The following is a 17970-nucleotide window of genomic DNA, read 5'->3' as shown; positions in this document are numbered from 1 at the left end:
ATCATCAGACCCACTGAGACACAGAATTATTTTCCCATTCCCTTGACTTCAACATCTAGTAGAGGGTGGGCTGCCAACGTGGGAAAGCGACGGTAGCCCACTTTCACACAAGTCAGCAGTGACACAAAGAAGTCAACCCTGTTCACCCTCCAGGCCTGATGGAATCCTTGGTTTCTAGGCTTTCCCCTTCTGCTGCTCGTCTCCTGGGCAAGCCGGCACTTACTAGCATTCACTCGCTCGCTCGTTCAAGTGAGAAGCAGGCAAGAACCCCCTCATAAACTCTAGTGAGGGCACGGCACCATGCCAAGCACCGTGCCAAGCACTTTATATCCTTTGCCTGGTTATCGCCATGCTGGAGATAAGAGCCCAAGGTTCAGGAACATAAAGCAATGTGCCCAGCCACCCACCAGAAGGGCAGAACAGATATTCACAACCTGGCTCTACGACTGGACTCTCTGAATGCCCTCCGAGTTCCCTGTCCCCACGCTGGAGGCACGACAGAACACGTCTGAGAGGTGAGGGCCCCGCCCCTCCGCCATGTGAAACTCCCCAGATACTAAGTGTGCACTGGAGCTCAGAGAGTGTCAAACAGGACCTCGTGTGAGATTCTCAACACTGCACGGCGGCCGTCTCCCCAGTCCAGGGGAGAGAGCAGGCCGTTCCTCCCCGCCCGGCCTGCTTCACCAGCAGGCCACCCTGCCTCGGCTTCCTCCCCTCCCCCCGGACCCTAGCGGAAGGTTCTTCTGCAGGCTTCCTTTGGTTCCATAAACTTCACTTCTGATTCACCTGTTTCCCAACCACCGTGTGCTGCTTTTATATGTCAACGAGAACAAAGGCTAAAAGTCAAGTCACAGGTGGTCACCTAGACTATCCAGACACGCTGAACAACAAAACTTTCCACAATGATGGAAAAGCACGGGGGCACCTGGCTGGTTCAGTCGGCTAAGCGTCCAACTTCCGCTCAGGTCGTGATTTCGCAGTTCCTGAGTTCAAGCCCCGCGTCGGGCTCTGTGCTGACAGCTCAGAGCCCGGAGCCTGCTTCCGATTCCGTGTCTCCCTCGCTCTCTGCCCCTCCCCCGCTCACATTCCATCTCTCCAAAATAAATACACATTAAAAAAATAATAATGGAAAAGCACGAGTCTGAGCCAGTGAGGTAGCCACTGGCCACATGTGGCTGCTAAGCACTGGGTGTGGCTTGTGGAACTGAGGAATCAGACTGCCAACTTTAACCCAATCTAAGTAGCTGCGTGTGACCAGTGGCTAACAGACCAGACGGCACGGGTCTAGACTCTGCAAGCACGCCCAACGCAACACCCCAGACGACCCAAGAGGCAAGGCCAAAGTGTGCACGGGATCCTGTGGGGCTTGGGACACAGAGCCCACTGGCTTCTGCTTCTCAAGGAGGCTGGGACCTCCTCCAGCACCCCTCATCCCTCTCCTGACACCCTGCTTTTTATTTCTCCCCAGCACTCAGAGCCTGACACGGCGCAGCTCTCGCCCGCGGCAGACTACGCGCGCCGTGTGTTACTTCTACTTGGGGGACGGGGTCATTGGCCGCCGCATCCTCAGCACTGGGTCCCAGGGGGGCATCCCGGTCGACCATCTGACAAACGTCTACTGAGCTCTAACTGGCATGGTTTGAGCTCGAAGCAGGCCCTCACGAGGCACCGAGTCTGGGGGACCCGCCAGATGGCACTCAACAATGGTGGCTGCTTGGGCGGGAACCACGGAACGGCAGCAAACCGCTCTCCGCTCTTCTGGGACTCTCTGGCGGGTTCTTCTCGTGTAGTGTGTGCAGCAACGCAACCTGCTCCAGAAGGGGGTCGCCGAGCCTGGGAGAGGAAGGGCTGCAGACAGACGAGGCCCTGAATCAGGAAGGTGCCTCCTGCTGGAGAAGGCCACCTACCCAATTCTCCATTTGACACACGGGGAGTAAGTGGCAGAGTGGGGACAAGAGCCACCCCTGCCGACTTCTGCGAGGTTTCCTGCGGCTTCTACAGCCCCTCCCACGTGTCTGCAGCCGAGCACACTACGGCCTTGCAGAGGGCCCTCCTGACAGTAGTCAAGCATCTGCAGAAACGATTCAAGGACACAGATCCTCAGAGAAGCACAGAGAAGGTGTTCCTGAGTGAGAGGCCCCCACTGTCCCCAGGCTTGGTCCTGGGCAGGGAAGATGTCTGGGCTGGTGGCTGGTGGGGAAGGCCAAAGGAACACTGTAAGCCGTCAGCTGAAGTGAGGATGGGGGGGGGGGGGGGGGGGGTGGCGGGCGGACGGAGAAGGCCAAGGACAGCAGATGAGGAAGTGGCACCCCGCACCCCACACCCTGCACGATGCTGGTCCACGTTCCTCCCCCTCCTGCTGTCCCGGCCTGGGCCTCTGCAAAGGGTCACATGGGGCTGCATGTATGCCAAGGCCCAGTGCCCAGAGCAGGACGCCCCAGGCCAACCTGTCCCCCAGAACAAGGTGCCGTTCGTGAATGGGACTCTTCTTGAACCCGCGCCCGCCCACCAAAGCAGGGCGCCCGTCATCACAACGCCCCCGGGACAAAACCGCCGTCCCCCTTCGCCCATCCAGCCCCGGAGGGGGTAAATGAGGGTGCACTGCCTCCTTTCTTCCACTCTCCCTGATGGACCGACCAGATGCAGCTGGAACAGCACGTGACCAACCAGGGCAGAGCTTCACCGTCAGACAGACCAGGGCGGGGTTGAGGCGGAGGTGACCCCTCCAGGCTCCACCGCCAGCTGGAAGGACCTAAGCCCGCTCATCTGCACGGTGAAGGCACCCCCGCACCCTCAAGCCTGGGCCCTCACATCTTGCTCCTCCAAGTCCCCCGCCCGCCCAGGTCCCCAGCGGTCCTTCCCTCCAGCTGCCGCTCACCCTCCGGACATCCCCCCACCCCTACCCAGCTCGAAGGCCAGGTCACACTCTTACCCGCTGCCTCCCCTCCCCTGCCGCCTCTCGGGTCACCCTACTCACTCAGCCAAGCACACCCACGCCCCGCACGCATGCCTGTGCCCTGCACACGTAGCCCCTGCAAGCTCTCCCACCACGAAGCCAGACCCTGCCCGCCCCCTGCCACCTGGCTTCCCCATCCTACTTCCCCACGTGCCACTACGACTGTGACTTCCTCACCTCCTCCTTCACCCCATCGGCCCATCCTCACCCTCACGGTCAGCAGAGGACCCTGCTTCCTACTTCACAAGAAAACCCACTGCCGGCAGCAGCAGGAATCTTGCTCACCGTGGCTGGGAATGCAAAATGGGGCGGCCGGCTGCCGGCAGTTTGGTGGTTGCTCATGAAGTCAAACATGCTCTTCAATTCGATCCAGCAATCAGGCTCCTTGTATTTACCCAAGGGAGCTGAAAACTCATGTCCACACAGAAAGCGCACACGCGTATTTACAGCAGCTTTATTCGTAATGGCTAAACCTCGGAAGCAACCGAGATATCCCGCAGCAAACGAATGGAAAACCAAGTGGGTCCGTTCCAGACAATGAAATATTATTTAGTGCTAAAAAGCAGTGAGCTTCATCAAGGCATGAAAAGACTGGGAGGAACCTGAAATGCACACTCCTAAGGGAAAGAAACCAATCTGAAAAGGCGACACTGTTAGGATTCCAGCTACGTGACGTTCTGGGAAAGACGAAACCGGAAGATCAGCCGTTGCCAAGGGTGTGTGGGGAGGGGCAGGGGGGTGGACGGTGGAGCGTGCAGGGTGTTTAGGGCAGTGGATCCACTCTGTGTGCTACGACAGTGATGGATACATGTCACTATGCCTCCATCCACACCCACGGAAAGCCCAACACCGAGAGCGACCTTGATGCGAACTGCGGACTCTGGGTGATGGTGATGTGTCTGTGCAGGTTCACTGACTGTAACAAGGTACTTCTCTGGTCAGGATGTGGATAACGGGGGAGGCCCTGCCTGTGTTCGCAGATGGGGATTATATGGGAACTCTGTACTTTTTCTTCTTCTTTTTTTTTCTTTTTTCAAGTAGGCTCCACACCCAACATGGCGCTTGAACTCATGACCCTGAGATCAAGAGTCACATGCTGTACCGAATGAGCCAGCCAAGCACCCCAACTCTGCAGTTTCTGCTTAATTTTGCTGTGCATGTAAAATTGCTCTAACAAATCACGTCTATTAAAAAAAGGAAATACACTGAAATGACAAATCTATATTCACACACACAGCAAAACAACAAAGCAACACTGAAAATAATAAAGTAGTCCAAATGCACTAAAAAAAAAAAGGAAGCACAGACTTCCACAGACCCCGACGGCCACAACCATCCTCCAGCATCCTTGCCCACAGCCCCTGCTTTACCACTCGTTAATCTAGATGATTCCACCCAGCCAAAGCCAGTTTCCCTACACGAGCACCGGTTCCCACCCCTTCAGGTGCTGCTGAAGGACACTGCACTGCACAAGTCCCTGTGTGTCCCACTGTCTCCAGTACGTTCCATTCCTACTCCGCTACAAGGCTGTTCTTACCAGTAAACAAAAACACCTACGCCTCCAACCTCAGAGAAGGAGACCTCGCAGCCCTTCCTCCAGCTGTCACCCCGTGTGTTCGCTCCCATCTGTGTTGCCGTTGGCACCTTCTCTCCTCTTGCTCCTTCTCAAAGTCCCTCCACGCTGCCCCCCACCTCACCCCCTCCTTCCCCCTTAGTGTGGGCATAAACTATGAAACTGATAGGACAGTCACTAGGCTGGCCTTGTGTCATCAGTGAGCCCATAAAAACCAACGGGGGCTCTCCCCGGGCAAAAGAGATTCGAAGCGCGAGGAGGATTCTACACAAGGGAGATTCTCTGTCCCTGGCTTTGAGGACACAGGGGACAACGGCAAGGAATAGGAGAAGCCTCTAGTCGCTGAGAGCAGCCCCCAGCGGACAGCCATCAGGGATCTGAGGACTCAGTCCTAAAACCACAAGGAGCCGAGTTCTGCCAGTAACCAGACTTGAACTTGGACGTGGTTCGTTCCTCACCCCAGCCTCTAGATCCCCGTGAGCCGGCCGTTACCTCGGTTTCGTCCTTGTGAGGCATCGAGAGAGAACCCACCCGCACGACGATGGACCCCTGATGCTGTTTTAATCCACTACATATCTGTTTGCCATTTGTCACGTAGCAAACTAGTAGACGACCAGTACGTCTCCTCCACTCAAAATTCCGCAGCTGCCCCCCTCACTCTGAGCCGAGGGCAGCGCTACGCTGGCCTACAGGCCTGGAGGTGGGACCGCCCTGACCTCCACCCTCCTCATCGCTCACTCAGCCCTTCACGGGCCTCTGTGCTGTCCCTCCACTGCACCGGACCGGCCTGGGACTCTGCTCTGCCCGGCGTCTGCTTGGTCAACTTCCTCCCCTGCTTCGTCTTTGCGCGAGTCTCTCCCCCTCATGCACCTGACGGGCACCGCGTCGGTGGGCCACGGGAACCAGCCTATTCTGTGGCCCGGCCCCTCCAGGCTCTGCTGCCTCGTCTCTCCCACGGCGCTGATCGGCACCAACATCTGTGCTCCCTACTCACGGGCTACCACCCACCTCCCTCCGCTAGAACAGAAGCTCCTCAAAGACAAGTGTCTTTGTCTTGTTCACAGACGAATCCCGAGCACCTAGAACAGCGCCCTGGCATACGGCGGGTGCTCGGTAAGTATTTCGTGGGAAAAACGTATGATGAGAAACGTGTTGAAGGGCCTAGCACAGTGCCTGGTACACTGCAGGCACTCAGTAAATTATGGCTGCGATTTGTTGTCAAAAGGAAGCAAACGACACACAGCCCGGCACCCACCCCCGACGATCTCCGCCGCTCTTTCTGAGCACAGCCTCCTGCTGACGGACAGGCTCTCCAAACACAACCTCCCGTGTGTCCCGCCCGGACAGCTGGCCTCCTGTGGCTCCCGGCAGCCACGTCTGCAGAGGGACACCATGTGTGACACCCTCTCCACGCTGGAAGAACCACCTCGACATGAAGTTTACCTGGAGCCAGAGAAACCTCTCCAGTCGGGGCTCCAGTGACCTCCGGGGTGCTGCAGCGGTGGGTGTAACAGCTTCGCTGCGTAAGTCAGCGGCTGGAGAAGAAAGCCAGGCATTCCATAATCAAGGCGTTGGGCTGCTGACAACCCGCCTGGCACAAGAAGTCGCACAGAGGAATGGAAAACCCGGGGTGGGGTCAGAGGACCCAGGCTAAGCGTGTGCCCGTGCAGACACTCACAGCACAGAGGACAACAGTCCGAGTAGCCAAGACGCCTCACGGACGTTTGGTTACTACAATGTCAACCACCCGACTAGGGGGCCTTGGTAAAATCTTCTCTGCTTCTCCCACTCACAGCCTCCCGGGCCTGTCATGGACCCTGCCCTTCCCCGGAAGGCCTCGGGGCACAGGGCTGACCGCAGCCTCACTCCCACCCGGCGGAACACCCAGATAACTCCAACACTGCGAGAGGGAAAGGCCTTTTAATCCGCTCACACATGACGCCCTCTTCCTACTCAGGGAATGCCGTGCCCTGACGGAGACCCACAGAGTGACCTCCCCGACCTGCTGCAGTCTCCTCCAGCCTGCCCTTGCGCAGTGCACCTGTCTGCTCCAGGGACATGCTTGCAGGCTCTGCCCTGCACCTCTAACCACAGCTTATCTCCTCCTGCCCTCCCGGCCCCAGGTCCGCACCCCCATGTTACAAGAGGCAGCGTGGGGGTGGGCTCAGTCAGGAGAGCATACGACTCCAGATCTCGGGGTGGTGGATTTGAACCCCATGTTGGGCACAGAGATTATTTAAAAATAAAGAAGTACATTTTTAAAAAGAGGTCGTGTGTCTCTTATAGAAAGAGCAGGGACTTTGGAGTTGGGCCAGTGAACGTTCAGGTCCCAGCTCGGCCATGTGGTCTCCGGTGGGCAGACAGGCCCCACCTGACGGCTGCGCAGTGCCTGAGGACAGGTCAAGTGCCTGGTGCAGAACACGCACTCGGAGCAGGACAGCTACTGCCTCCCCCGGGAGCTGCTCGGAAGGCGTCGCAGAGCCCCCCCCCACCCCCACCCCCGCCTCGTCCCCAAGGCAGTTCACCAGCACCGGTGCCGACCTTTATCTCACTGTCCGCTCTGACATGCCGGGTCTTGGGTCTGAATGCGGTCCTGAAAGCCCTGCCCAATCTGGGCTCCCACACACCTTTCTGGTCACCTCTCCTACCTCTGCGCTCCTTCCTGAGTACCTCGTGCCACGGCGCTTTCCCAGCAATGCTGAGCTTTCTCCTGCTGCCATGACTCTACCCACGCCGATCCTTCTGCCTAAGGAACGCTGTCCCGACCTCGTGCATACTTTCAAAGACCCGCTGCCCCCTGTGTTTCTTTCTGGACCTCCCCAGGGGCTTGCTGCCGTGTTCACATCTCTCTTCAAGCCATCATCACACCGCACGCGGATTTACACGGTGGCCTCCAGCACTAGTCAGCCCAGCCTCGAATCTTCTGGCTTCCCTGGCCCCCTGGCACTCCGAGCTCAGCACCGGGATCACTTTCCTGTTCACGGCTCCGTAAGGCAGGGGCCCTCAGCTCATTTTGCAAACAAGGACACTAAGGCCCGAGAGAGGCTGAGTGCCTGCCTTACCCGAGACCACATGCCAGCAAACAGCAGGTCAAGGGAATGCCAACCAGCGCTCCTGCCCAAGTATCTCAGTAGTGCACGCACACACATGAGCGGGCGTGCATGCACGCACACACCAGCGGCTGTTTTCTGTAAACCCTGACATCAGGTCAAAGCCACCAGAACATCAGCAAGGGAACATGCTAATCCTAAAGAGGTCAAAGTCAAGTCAGGCAAAAATAAACAAATAAGACAGGGATATGCCTCCTAGATGCCTGGGGCTTCACATCCACGTACACTTCCTCCCTGTGACACGCGAACTTCTTTCCGTTTTCCAGACAAGAAACCTAAGTCCAGAAACCCAAGCCCTGCATCCCCGCTATGTTAAGCTACTTAACTACCCGTTGCCTCGGTTTCCTCACCCATGACGAAGAATTACTTACCTAAATCTATCAGCTTTCGGTGCAGGATACAAAAACTACTCTACAAATTTCGAGCAGAAAGGGATCTAACTCAAGGGCTTGGGTGATTTCAAAATCTTCGTGAGGCCTCAAGTAGTTGGCTCTAAGCTGGGCCCCCAGGAACAGCTCCCCACACCGCGCCTGCGTCCAAGGTGCCAAAGAACCACGGGATTCAAGAATGCAGCAGGATCAGGAAGCCACCACCACGGCCACCCCTTCCACCACGGCTGCCTCTCAGCGGCCAGGAAATGAATACTCGGCTGATGCTGGGACCCGATTCCTACCCAGAACCCCAGGCCCAAGACACACACTTCTAACCCTGGCCGCCACAGGAAGGAAGGCAGCCTGGACTGAAGGTGGCCTGGAGGAGGAACGAGCCGGCCGGCAGGATCTGCCTACCGCCCCGCCCCCGACCGTGCTCTCGCCCACGATGTGCCACAACGCTGAGAACGGTACCGCGCAAGCTCCAGACGCTGCCTGCTACTCCCTCACAGGGGGTGCCGGCCGGCACAGGTTTCTCAAGTACAGCCGCCCTGCCGGGAAACTCACCTCTCAAAAGAGAAAGCAAGGACCCCACTCCTTCCTCAGCACAGCTCCCAAATGATCAGATCCCCAAAGCCCGGGTCAGTACAGAACTAAAAGTTTAGTTCAACGCATTCACCCCAAGTCAAGATGCCTTAAAGATTTGTTTTTCTTAAAACAATGGTTTCACATTTTTCCATATAGCAGGTCCCTAAAAAAGGAGAGACCTTATGCGAAACTCCGACAGAAGCAGAGAGCAGGGCCAGAGATGTGATCAGCACACTGGGTTTCTGCTCTGTCCAGAGCTTCTCTCGCACGGCCTCACTGAATTCTTAACAACCGCTCTTTAAGACAGGTGTGATGAGCCACCCGGCACACACGGGGACCGCGGAGGCGAGGGGAGCTCCGGAGATCACACAGGTCAAACCTGGGTCCCCTCGCCTCTGTTACAACTCAGGGGGTGCCAGGGTGAGCCGGGCACAGACCTCGCCCCTAAGCGGCCTGCAGCCAGGTCGGGAGGCAGACCGGAAAAAGGCACCACTATGGTTCTTTACGGGCAGGCCGGCGCGGCACCGCCCCAGCCGCCCCTCCTCCCCACGCCCTCTGCTTCTCCTGCCTCCGGTGCCCGAGCATCTCCCCCAGATCACCTCCTCGGACAGCTTCGTAAAGGGCCGCCCAAAAGCAGCTGCAAGTGCTCAAAGCTGATTACCACCTTCCAGGCCGGCGCAGATTAGCAGCCTTGAACCCCTGGCTTCACAGAAAGAACGCTTCTCCTGCAGACAAGTGTGTTCCTGACTTCCTCTCCCCTTGTCCGCCCAGGTGTCTAGATAAGTACTGTTAAAACACAGCAGGCCCTCGGAATCCCACAACAGTCCCTCCCTCCAAACGAGATGAGGATCCTCCTGAAGTTGTATTAGTGAATTTCCTTCAAGGAGACGAACACCAACACTCACAACCCGTTAGCCCAGTGGTTCTCAACGGCTGGGTAACTTTGCCCACCCCCCCACCCCCACCCCGCGCCTCCCCAGGACATGTGGCTATGTCTGGCTGTCGTAACCAGGAAGCGCTCCTGGCACCTAGAGGGCAGAGGCCAGGGAGAGCCATCCATCTCAAAGCGTCAACAGTGGAGAAATCCCGATTTAACTTTCTGAATAACTTCTGATTGAAGTAAGCACAACGTTAAGAGAAGAACTAAAGAAAACTCTAGAAAAACGTATTTTAAAAATGACAATATTTATGGGGCTCCTGGGTGGCTCAGTCAGTTACTCGTCCGGCTTCAGCTCAGGTCATGATCTCACGGTCCGTGAGTTCGGGCCCCACATCGGGCTCTGTGCTGACAGCTCCGAGCCTGGAGCCTGCTTCGGATTCTGTGTCTCCCTCTCTCTCTGCCCCTCCCCCTGCTGACACTCTGTCTCTCTCTCTCAAAAAATAAGTAAACATTAAAAAAAAAAAAAAAAAAAAGAGTAGAGTAAAATAACTTCCTCAAGGTCACACAGCTTTTAAGGGAGAGAGCTCACACTGGACCCAGCCGGTCTGACTCCTGCCACCAGCACTCGACTTCAGTACCCTCACAGGCTCACGCACTCACACAGCCCTCACGCCCCGCCCCCACGTGTCTGTGTCCCCCAGCAGCTGTGAGCTCCGTGCGGCCCGGGACCTCTCCGCTCAGGGCGGAATCTGCAACAGAGGCACCTACTGCAGGCTGGGTGAAGAACGGATCAAAAGAACGCAGGGAGCCGGGTCCCTGTCACTTCTCTGCTCCTGTCTTACCCAAGCCGCCCTCATCAAGCAGTCAGGGCCACCTCAGGCCACAAGTCCCATGACTGTCTCCACCCCTTCCTCGGAGCCTCGTTCTCGAGACCAGCCTTCCACAATACTGCCTACGTTTCCTCCTATGATTTCCTCCTATGATTTCCTAGAAATCGGCTCCGTGAGGACAAGGACTACCAGACAGAGGCTAGGGTAAAGGAAGTTGCCTGGGGGCAGGGGATACAATGGAGAAACAGGACTCAGAAGCTTGGGCTGGAAACCCCAGAGGACCAGCTCCGGCCTCAGCCCTGCCCTCAACGCAACTCATACGGTCCTAACTGTGTACCAGGCCCTCTCTGCAACCCACCTGTAAAATGTTTTGTGGGTTCCAAACATTTTTGGCACAGAACCCTTTTCCCCTCAAAGGAATCCTAGGTTGAAACTCTTCTCCAACACTTTAAGATTCTAGGACAAAAAACTCACTAGACTTAGCACATCGTATCACATATTTTGATCCATTTGTCATTAATATTCCACCTGCTTCCCAAACGTACTTAACACTGGCTCACCATAATGTGACAGCCACCGAAAGGGTAAGGGAGGGGGCGCCTGGCTGGCTCAATCAGTGGAGCGTGTGACTCCTGATCCTGGGGTTGGGAGTTCAAGCCCCACATTGGGTGTAGAGATGACATCCATACACACGTATGTACATACACCTTAAAAGAAAAATTTTAAGCGGCATGGGGACAAGAAGCAAAGAATAAAACACAGACGTGGAACATTCAATTTCCATGGCACCAAGTAATGAAAGATTTTCAAGAAACGGCGGCTTTACCGTACTATATAATCTCACTTATACATGGACTCTGAACAACAAAGCAAAACAGGAAGAGGCTCAGAGACAAAGAACAACCTGGTGGGAAGGAGGTGGAGACGGCAAAACAGGGGAGGGGGATTAAAAGGAACACACTTGCAGTTATAACACAAGTCAGATGGAAGGGTGCAGTGCACAACCTGGGGGACACAACACGGTAACAGGAAACAACTTTACATGGTGACAGATGCCAGTGAGATCTGCCTCAATGATCACTCGGTGACATACGTAAATGTCCAATCACTCTGCTGTACACCTGAAATGAACATCACACTGTGTGTCAACGACACTTCAATTAAAAAAAAAAAAAAGTAGCTTCAGCAATGATCCACAGTGATCGACGGTGTTTCCTTCCAAAGGAGAAGAGGCTCCAACACAGATGCGAGACGAGGCAGCGGAGCAAGGCGGGGTCCTGACAATCCCAGGGGGCAACTGACACCTGAGAGCTTACTCTGTCTGGGTCCATCCAGGTTCCCACGCGTGAACCCACTTCGGCCCCATGACCACACGTGAAGCAGGTCTCAGAAGAGTACCTTGTGTGTCAACAACACATTTTGTGCTGGGCGCTTTCTAATGCTCGTTTAGAGATGAGAAAGTGAACTCGGAGAGGTGAGGTAACTTGTTCAAGGTCACACAGCTAGGATGTGGGCGCAGGTCTGTTAAATCCAAAGCTTAGCTCTTCCCTCCGGGCTGCTTCCCAGCCACCCCCATTGCGAACCAGGCTTCCCAAGTTTGCCAAGAACCCCACGTGGCTCTGAAAACCTGCCTCCCAAGCCCTTCCCTTGAGATTCTGATTCTGGAGCTCTGGGGTGGATCCTGAGAAGCCACGTGTACCAGGCACCCAGGTGGTACCTGTAGCCAGGAAACCCTGAAAACAACGACCTGAGTAAAGAGAACAGCTCGGCCACACACGTCTGAACCACAACCTGCTTTAGGGCTCTGATCGCAGAAGGGACGGCGACCGTCTCCCCCACAGCTCCTGGGCTCCTCCCCCTGAGGCGGTCCTGAGTTCTGCTGAGTTCTGGGACTAGGGATGCTACTTGGGGTAGCTTGACGCCTGTCTGTCGGCACATCGGGGAGAAGAGGTGCCTCAGGAACCGCAGCTGCGCCAAAGATCTTCTCCCTCAAGTCTGGTCTCAGGCTCACTCGAGACGCCGCACACGCAGAGGACGAAGCAGCGGACGCAGCGGGGAGTCACCATCGGCGCTCGCAGTCACGGAGTCTCCAGCTGACTCTGCCAGCACGGCACACCACCTCACAGGGACCCCCAGCGCCACAAAGTGTCCCACACGGGCTTTGCTACGGTACACACACTCGGGGGGAGCTGCAGTGGACCACGGAAACAGGCCCGGAGCCCACACGACGAGCAGCTGGGGAGGTGGCCACTCCCCCGCACCCCCTCTCGCACAGCCCCCGTGCCCTTCCTCACGGCGCTGCACGGCGTGGGGGTTCACAGTGGCTGTGTGACAGACTGACGTGTCCTCGCCCACCGCCCCCGGCCCGTGAGCCCTCCCCAAAGTCATCACCTGTCACCACTTCCATGGTCCTACTACTCCCGTCTTACCTGCCAAGAGCAGAGCGGGGGACATACACGCTTGCTGAACAAAACCACGAGAGCACAGGTAAGAGGCAGGTCCTCTGCGAGCCGTGCCCCCAGGGCCCCAGCGGCCCCGGCTTGGCACCTGCGTGGCCTGGTCCTCACGCAAGTGCGAGAGTGGCGGCTGTGGGGCCGTGAGAGCACACACCCCGGCAGCAGGGCCTGGGCCACAGCACGGACACCACAGCACAGCCATGCAGGGCACGGGGGCCGGAGGTGGAAACGTGGGTTATTAACGCCGAGACCACCCAGGTTGGCACGCTGTGCTTGGCCCAAGAGGCTCAAGTTATTAGCATAAAAGGCCCTTCAGGGGACAAGGTTGATTTGGTGGCACCGGCCCCTTGTGGATCACCCTCAGGCACAGCAGCAGGTCAGAGGCCGGGAAGGGACAACAAACTGTGCGAGTGCACCAGGGAGGGACACAGAAGTGACAGCGGTGAGGACTCAGACAGCAGAATCACCAACACAGCTCCACAGGACCCTGGGCCACCGGGAAAAGACGCGATTGCCTGCGTGACACAGGGCCTGCTCAGCAAGGCAGGAAACCCCCGTTTTCGATGAGGACATGCAGCTGACCCGGTCACCTAACCCCTGCGGAGACAAAGATGGTGTTACCTGGTAAAGAAGTTACTAAATGGTCCCAGTATTTTTGATTTACTCCCATCCTCTGTTCCATCGACACAGTCCTGCCGGCGCAGGTCCCGGGTTTCCTTGGCGGAGCTCAAGGTGACGTCAGTGAACTGAGGGTCGTCGTCATTCTCCAGGGTCACGATGGCACTGGAGCTGCTCGTGACCACAAGGTCCAAGATGTCCTCATTGCTGACGGAAAGCGTGGCTGACAGCTCCGTGCCAAGGCTGGACACGCTGCAAACGGAGACATCGTCGCTGCGGTTCAGGGCCTTGGAGGCAGGGCTGTAGAGCTCAGCCGCGTCATAGCCCGTCCGGGGGAACGTGGACGACTTCCGCACACCCCGCTCCCACTCGGCACTGCCGGGAGCCGGTGGCGTGTAGGACGGCAGCGGGCACGCGCTCTGGCAGGCTCGCTCAGGGACGGTCCCCGACTCAGATGGCTTCCTCTTCACGTGGGCCACACTGCAGGGGACAGGTTCCGGGTTACCGATCTCTAGGGTGGGAATGCCCGAGTCCACGGACTTAAGGCTGTGCTGATCTTCTAAAGGCCCAAGCTTCAGCTTGGGCCCGTACTCTGGCAACGAGAGGGATCTGGGTGCCTTGAGATTCAAGTGTTGTAGATTCTGAATATGATTTCCTGGCCGACCGTCCAGAATGCCCATCAAGGCTATGCCATTTGTAGAGGTGGAGAGGTTTCCATCAGTCATCTTGGTCCAAGGAGAAACTAGAAAAAAAAAAAAAAAATACAAAAATGGAAAGTAAGATCGTGGCTATAAAAGCCTGAGACACCACTCTGCTAGGGCACAGCTCGAATGTTCTGATGCCCTTTTTACAGAGGAATCCTTGAAAAAGTCCCACGTACTCGAGTTTTAATTTGGGACCAGAAGCTAGAGTTTTAGCATATGTTACCACGATATAAAATGATAGGGCAATAACCTAAAGGCTACATACGTCTAAGGTAAAAATACTTAAAAAATCCCCTTCCTCATCATCACCAGCACCACACCGGTCACATGTCTGACCCCCAGGACAATACTGGGGGCATGAGGAGGACCAGACCAGGCAGGGAGAGAGAGTTGTTTTTCACGTTTTGTTTTGTTTAACGATAAACAGAATACCTCCATCAAAAATACGTGAATTCATGGGGCACCTGGGTGACTCAGTCGGTGGAGCATCTGACTCTCGGTTTCGGCTCAGGTCACGATCTCCTGGTTTGTGAGCCTGCCCTATGTCGAGCTCTGCGCTGGGAGGACAGAGTATGCTTGGGCTTCTCTCTCTCCCCGCCCCTCCCTGCGCTCTCTCTCCCTCTCTCTCAAACATTCAAAAAAAAGTACATGAATTCGTAACCCATATAGAAGTCAAGTTCTGCTTATTCTGAGACAGCATAAAAATCAAGATGTTGCCATCAAGACAGGAACCAAGATAAAGCAGGTGTGCCGTGTACGGTAAGATGACCCCAAGCACGCCCAAGTCGGCCGCGGCCCCCATGATGCTGCGGTCGCCTTACTTGCGTCTGCAAGGCAGGGCATATCACCCCCATGACCATGGAGGAAACCAAGGCTCCAAGGGTAATAAACGGGTTCGAGATCATAGTGTTACTTGGTGGCAGAGCTTGGACTGACCCCAAAACGGGCCAAACCTAGTGGATGAAAAGCCTAGTGTGGGGTTGTCAAAACCCAGGTAGGAGGCTGCTTCGGGGAAGACACATAATCGATACAGGAAAAACAGACCATGGACCCACAATAGAGATTTGAGTGACAAGAGTCAAAGCTGTTGGTGACACACACCCCTGCCTACAGCGCTCTGGCCTAAGGCTGGGGTGGGAATGACGGGGTGGCAGGTGCACAGGCCTGGACAGCACAGCCCCTGGGAGACTGAGAACCCAGGTGGAGGTGATGCGACCTTCTACTGACCTTTAGAATGTCACAACTAACTGGGGCGCCTGGGTGGCTCAGTCGGGTACGCATCTGACTTCGGTTCAGGTCATGATCTCACGGTGTGTTGAGTTGGAGCCCCTCATTGGGCTCAGTGCTCTCAACATAGAGCTCGCTTCGGACCTTCTGTCTCCCTCTCTCTGCCCTTCTCCCACTCATGCTCTGTCTCCCTCTCTCTCAAAAATAAATTTTAAAAATAAAATAAATAAAATGTCAAAACTAAAGAACCTTGATGGGGTTACTGAAATCTGATCCATGGCATAAGACAACATAAAGAATGGTACTTTCTTGGTTCCAATGGGACTCTTCCTGGGCTCTAACCCCAGCTGCGCTGGACTGCCTGGGCAGAATTAAGAAAAGTAGCAGGAGAAAAGCATTCCAAAGGCACTCTCTTGGCAACGGCCATCATCAAAGAGGCAGCGGGAGAAGGTTCTGAAGCATGGCGGCAACAATGATAACCACCCCCTTTTGGGGGTCACTGGGCCTTCCTAAACCCCTTCAGGAAGCCTGGCCCCTTCACCACGTCAACACAGCAAAAGCAAATTCACTAGAAGCGAACCAGAGGGCGGGGGTGATCTCCCTCCCTCCCAGAAATCGAAGGAACCAGCCAGACCGTGCAGCACTGGAGCCAAAATAGAAACGTGAAGGAATGAATCAAAATGCAGAATTCAAAAATAGACTGAACTATGTATAAAAACTTGAAATATGACCGAGTGAGTAAGGATTATTTAATCATGATGTTGTACTGATCAATTATCAATTTTTCTTAGAAGGCAGAACCACACCGTACTGCACCAAAACAAAAATACCAAATTAGACTCTAATGCAAATATAAAACTATGAATGTGTCACCTGAAGTGCTTCTCTAACCTGCGGCGCAAAAACTCGGTTTATTCTCCGAAAGAATCTGGCATCACCTCGGCACACGTGAACACAGTTTCGGTGTCTCACGGTGCCCGCCGCCCTCGGTTTCCTGGGCTGGAGCCTCCACTCTGCGTCCCCAGCCCCGAGCTCCTCCAGGCAAAGCCACGGCAAACTCTGAGACCCTGAGACCCTGATCTAGGAAAGTGCCCAAACTCAACCCCTCTCTGTAGCAACAGGATTCACAACAGCGAGACACAGAGAGATTCACAGGTACCCGGACTGGAGAACTGTACACTTTTCTTTTTTTAATCAAAAGGAAAATACGGTAAGAAACATTTTTAGCACGTAGTTAAGAGCTAACGTCTGGCAATGTCAAAAGTTCCTAGAATTATCAAAACACCATCAACACTCTGACAGGTCAGGCTGGCAAAAAGCCAGCAACACAAGAGGAAATCTTCACCGTGAGCGGAGCCGAAAGCCTGGTGACCTGGCCAGCTGAAATGAAATTCTGGCCCTGCCACTTACCACGGGGAGAAGTTGAACCTTCCTGGCGCCCGGCAGTTAAATGGGGCAACAGCACGAAACTCACGGCTGCTCTGAGGATAAATGAAATGAGGCATTTTGTTTATGGGCACGTGGGCACGCCCCACGTCTGACCACAGCAGGTGCCCAGTAAATGCGAATTTCCTCTCCTTCAGCCACATAAAGAGCTGAGTACCTGCAAAAACTGTGTTCAGACTGAGCTTTTGACACTAAAACAGGAACACAAAACAAGCGTGCTCAGTGAACACTAGGACCCCTGCTCCGAATCGCCCAGGGGAAAGCATGCGGAAGGTGAACGAAGCAGGTCTGGCAGAGCCCTGGGGGCCAGGACAGCGGGACGAGGGCCTCTTCTGAGGAGAAAACGAATGACCTCTGAAGGCCCCACTGCTTCCAAGTCCAACTTAAGTTCCTTAAACCTCACAAACAAGGTGGCAGCCTTCAGGGAAATAAACGGAAAAGCAAGAACGTACTTCCATTTGCAACACACTCTTAAACCAAACCCCGCAAGGGCCAAGGCCACCTGTCCTCAAGCCCTTCCGCCTGGGGCCACCAGTACAATGAAGCCAGAAGCCGCCGTCCAGAGCACCTGCCTTCCGAGGCTGCGCAAACAAAGCGCCCGCTTCTCAGAGAGGCTGCAGGGTGGACTCTGGAAGCCTGCCAGGAGGCCAGCTGCAGATGCCGGCCTCCAAGTCACACGTTCTCTAAAGACAGGATCAGCCTGAATTCCCCGAGCCGGCACGGGGCCCACCCCCCGAGCCCATCCTTGCCAGCCTCAGCAGCCTCGTGCCGTCACCCTCGCGCCTCTCAAAACCCAGCCGCGCGGCCCCACTGCCCGGATGCTCTCCCCAGCTTGGCCACGGGCGCCCCTGGGGATCTGGTACGTATGCCGCAAGGAGACCCAGCCCACCTGCGAGACCACCTCCTCTGAGAAGCCTTCCCCTACTCCCCCCGGGAAGCTGAGGATCCCCCTTCCTCTTAGGCTCTTTTTGGCCACACCCCTCACACAACTGTATTTACAGCTGTCCCCATGTCTCTCTGCTGGTTTCTAGGCTTCGGGCAGGTACAGCGCTAAGCTAACGGGTTCCAGATGCCACTGCCTGGCAGGGACTGAGGATTCAGAAATCCATTTGCGGAGTTAATCATTATTAACAACGATGTCCTAAGAGGGCAGGTTTCAGGGACAGTCCATCTAAGAAACCTCTGCTGAGAGCTGGGCTACGCTTCAAGAA

At 55.7% G+C, this 17970-nt stretch overlaps 1 protein-coding gene across 5 annotated transcripts in view; it reads right to left on the bottom strand.

Annotated features, from left to right (window-relative positions):
• TBC1D14 (TBC1 domain family member 14) overlaps window positions 1–17970 on the bottom strand; it is a 111888-nt gene that overhangs the window by 85993 nt on the left and 7925 nt on the right. For 4 of the 5 annotated variants that reach the window (XM_045474638.1, XM_045474639.1, XM_045474637.1 and 1 more), the window contains exon 2: window positions 13386–14124. In XM_045474638.1, coding sequence (XP_045330594.1) covers window positions 13386–14107 — 722 coding nt within the window. In that variant the 5' untranslated portion in view covers window positions 14108–14124. Of the gene's footprint in view, window positions 1–5972; window positions 6101–13385; window positions 14125–17970 lie in introns of those variants that run through there. The other variant, XM_045474641.1, reaches the window with a different exon arrangement.

Source organism: Leopardus geoffroyi, chromosome B1, assembly GCF_018350155.1.
Source record: "Leopardus geoffroyi isolate Oge1 chromosome B1, O.geoffroyi_Oge1_pat1.0, whole genome shotgun sequence".
Classification (NCBI taxonomy): Eukaryota; Metazoa; Chordata; class Mammalia; order Carnivora; family Felidae; genus Leopardus; species Leopardus geoffroyi.
Note: the sequence above shows the minus strand (reverse complement) of the source record. Positions and strands in the feature narration are given on the sequence as shown.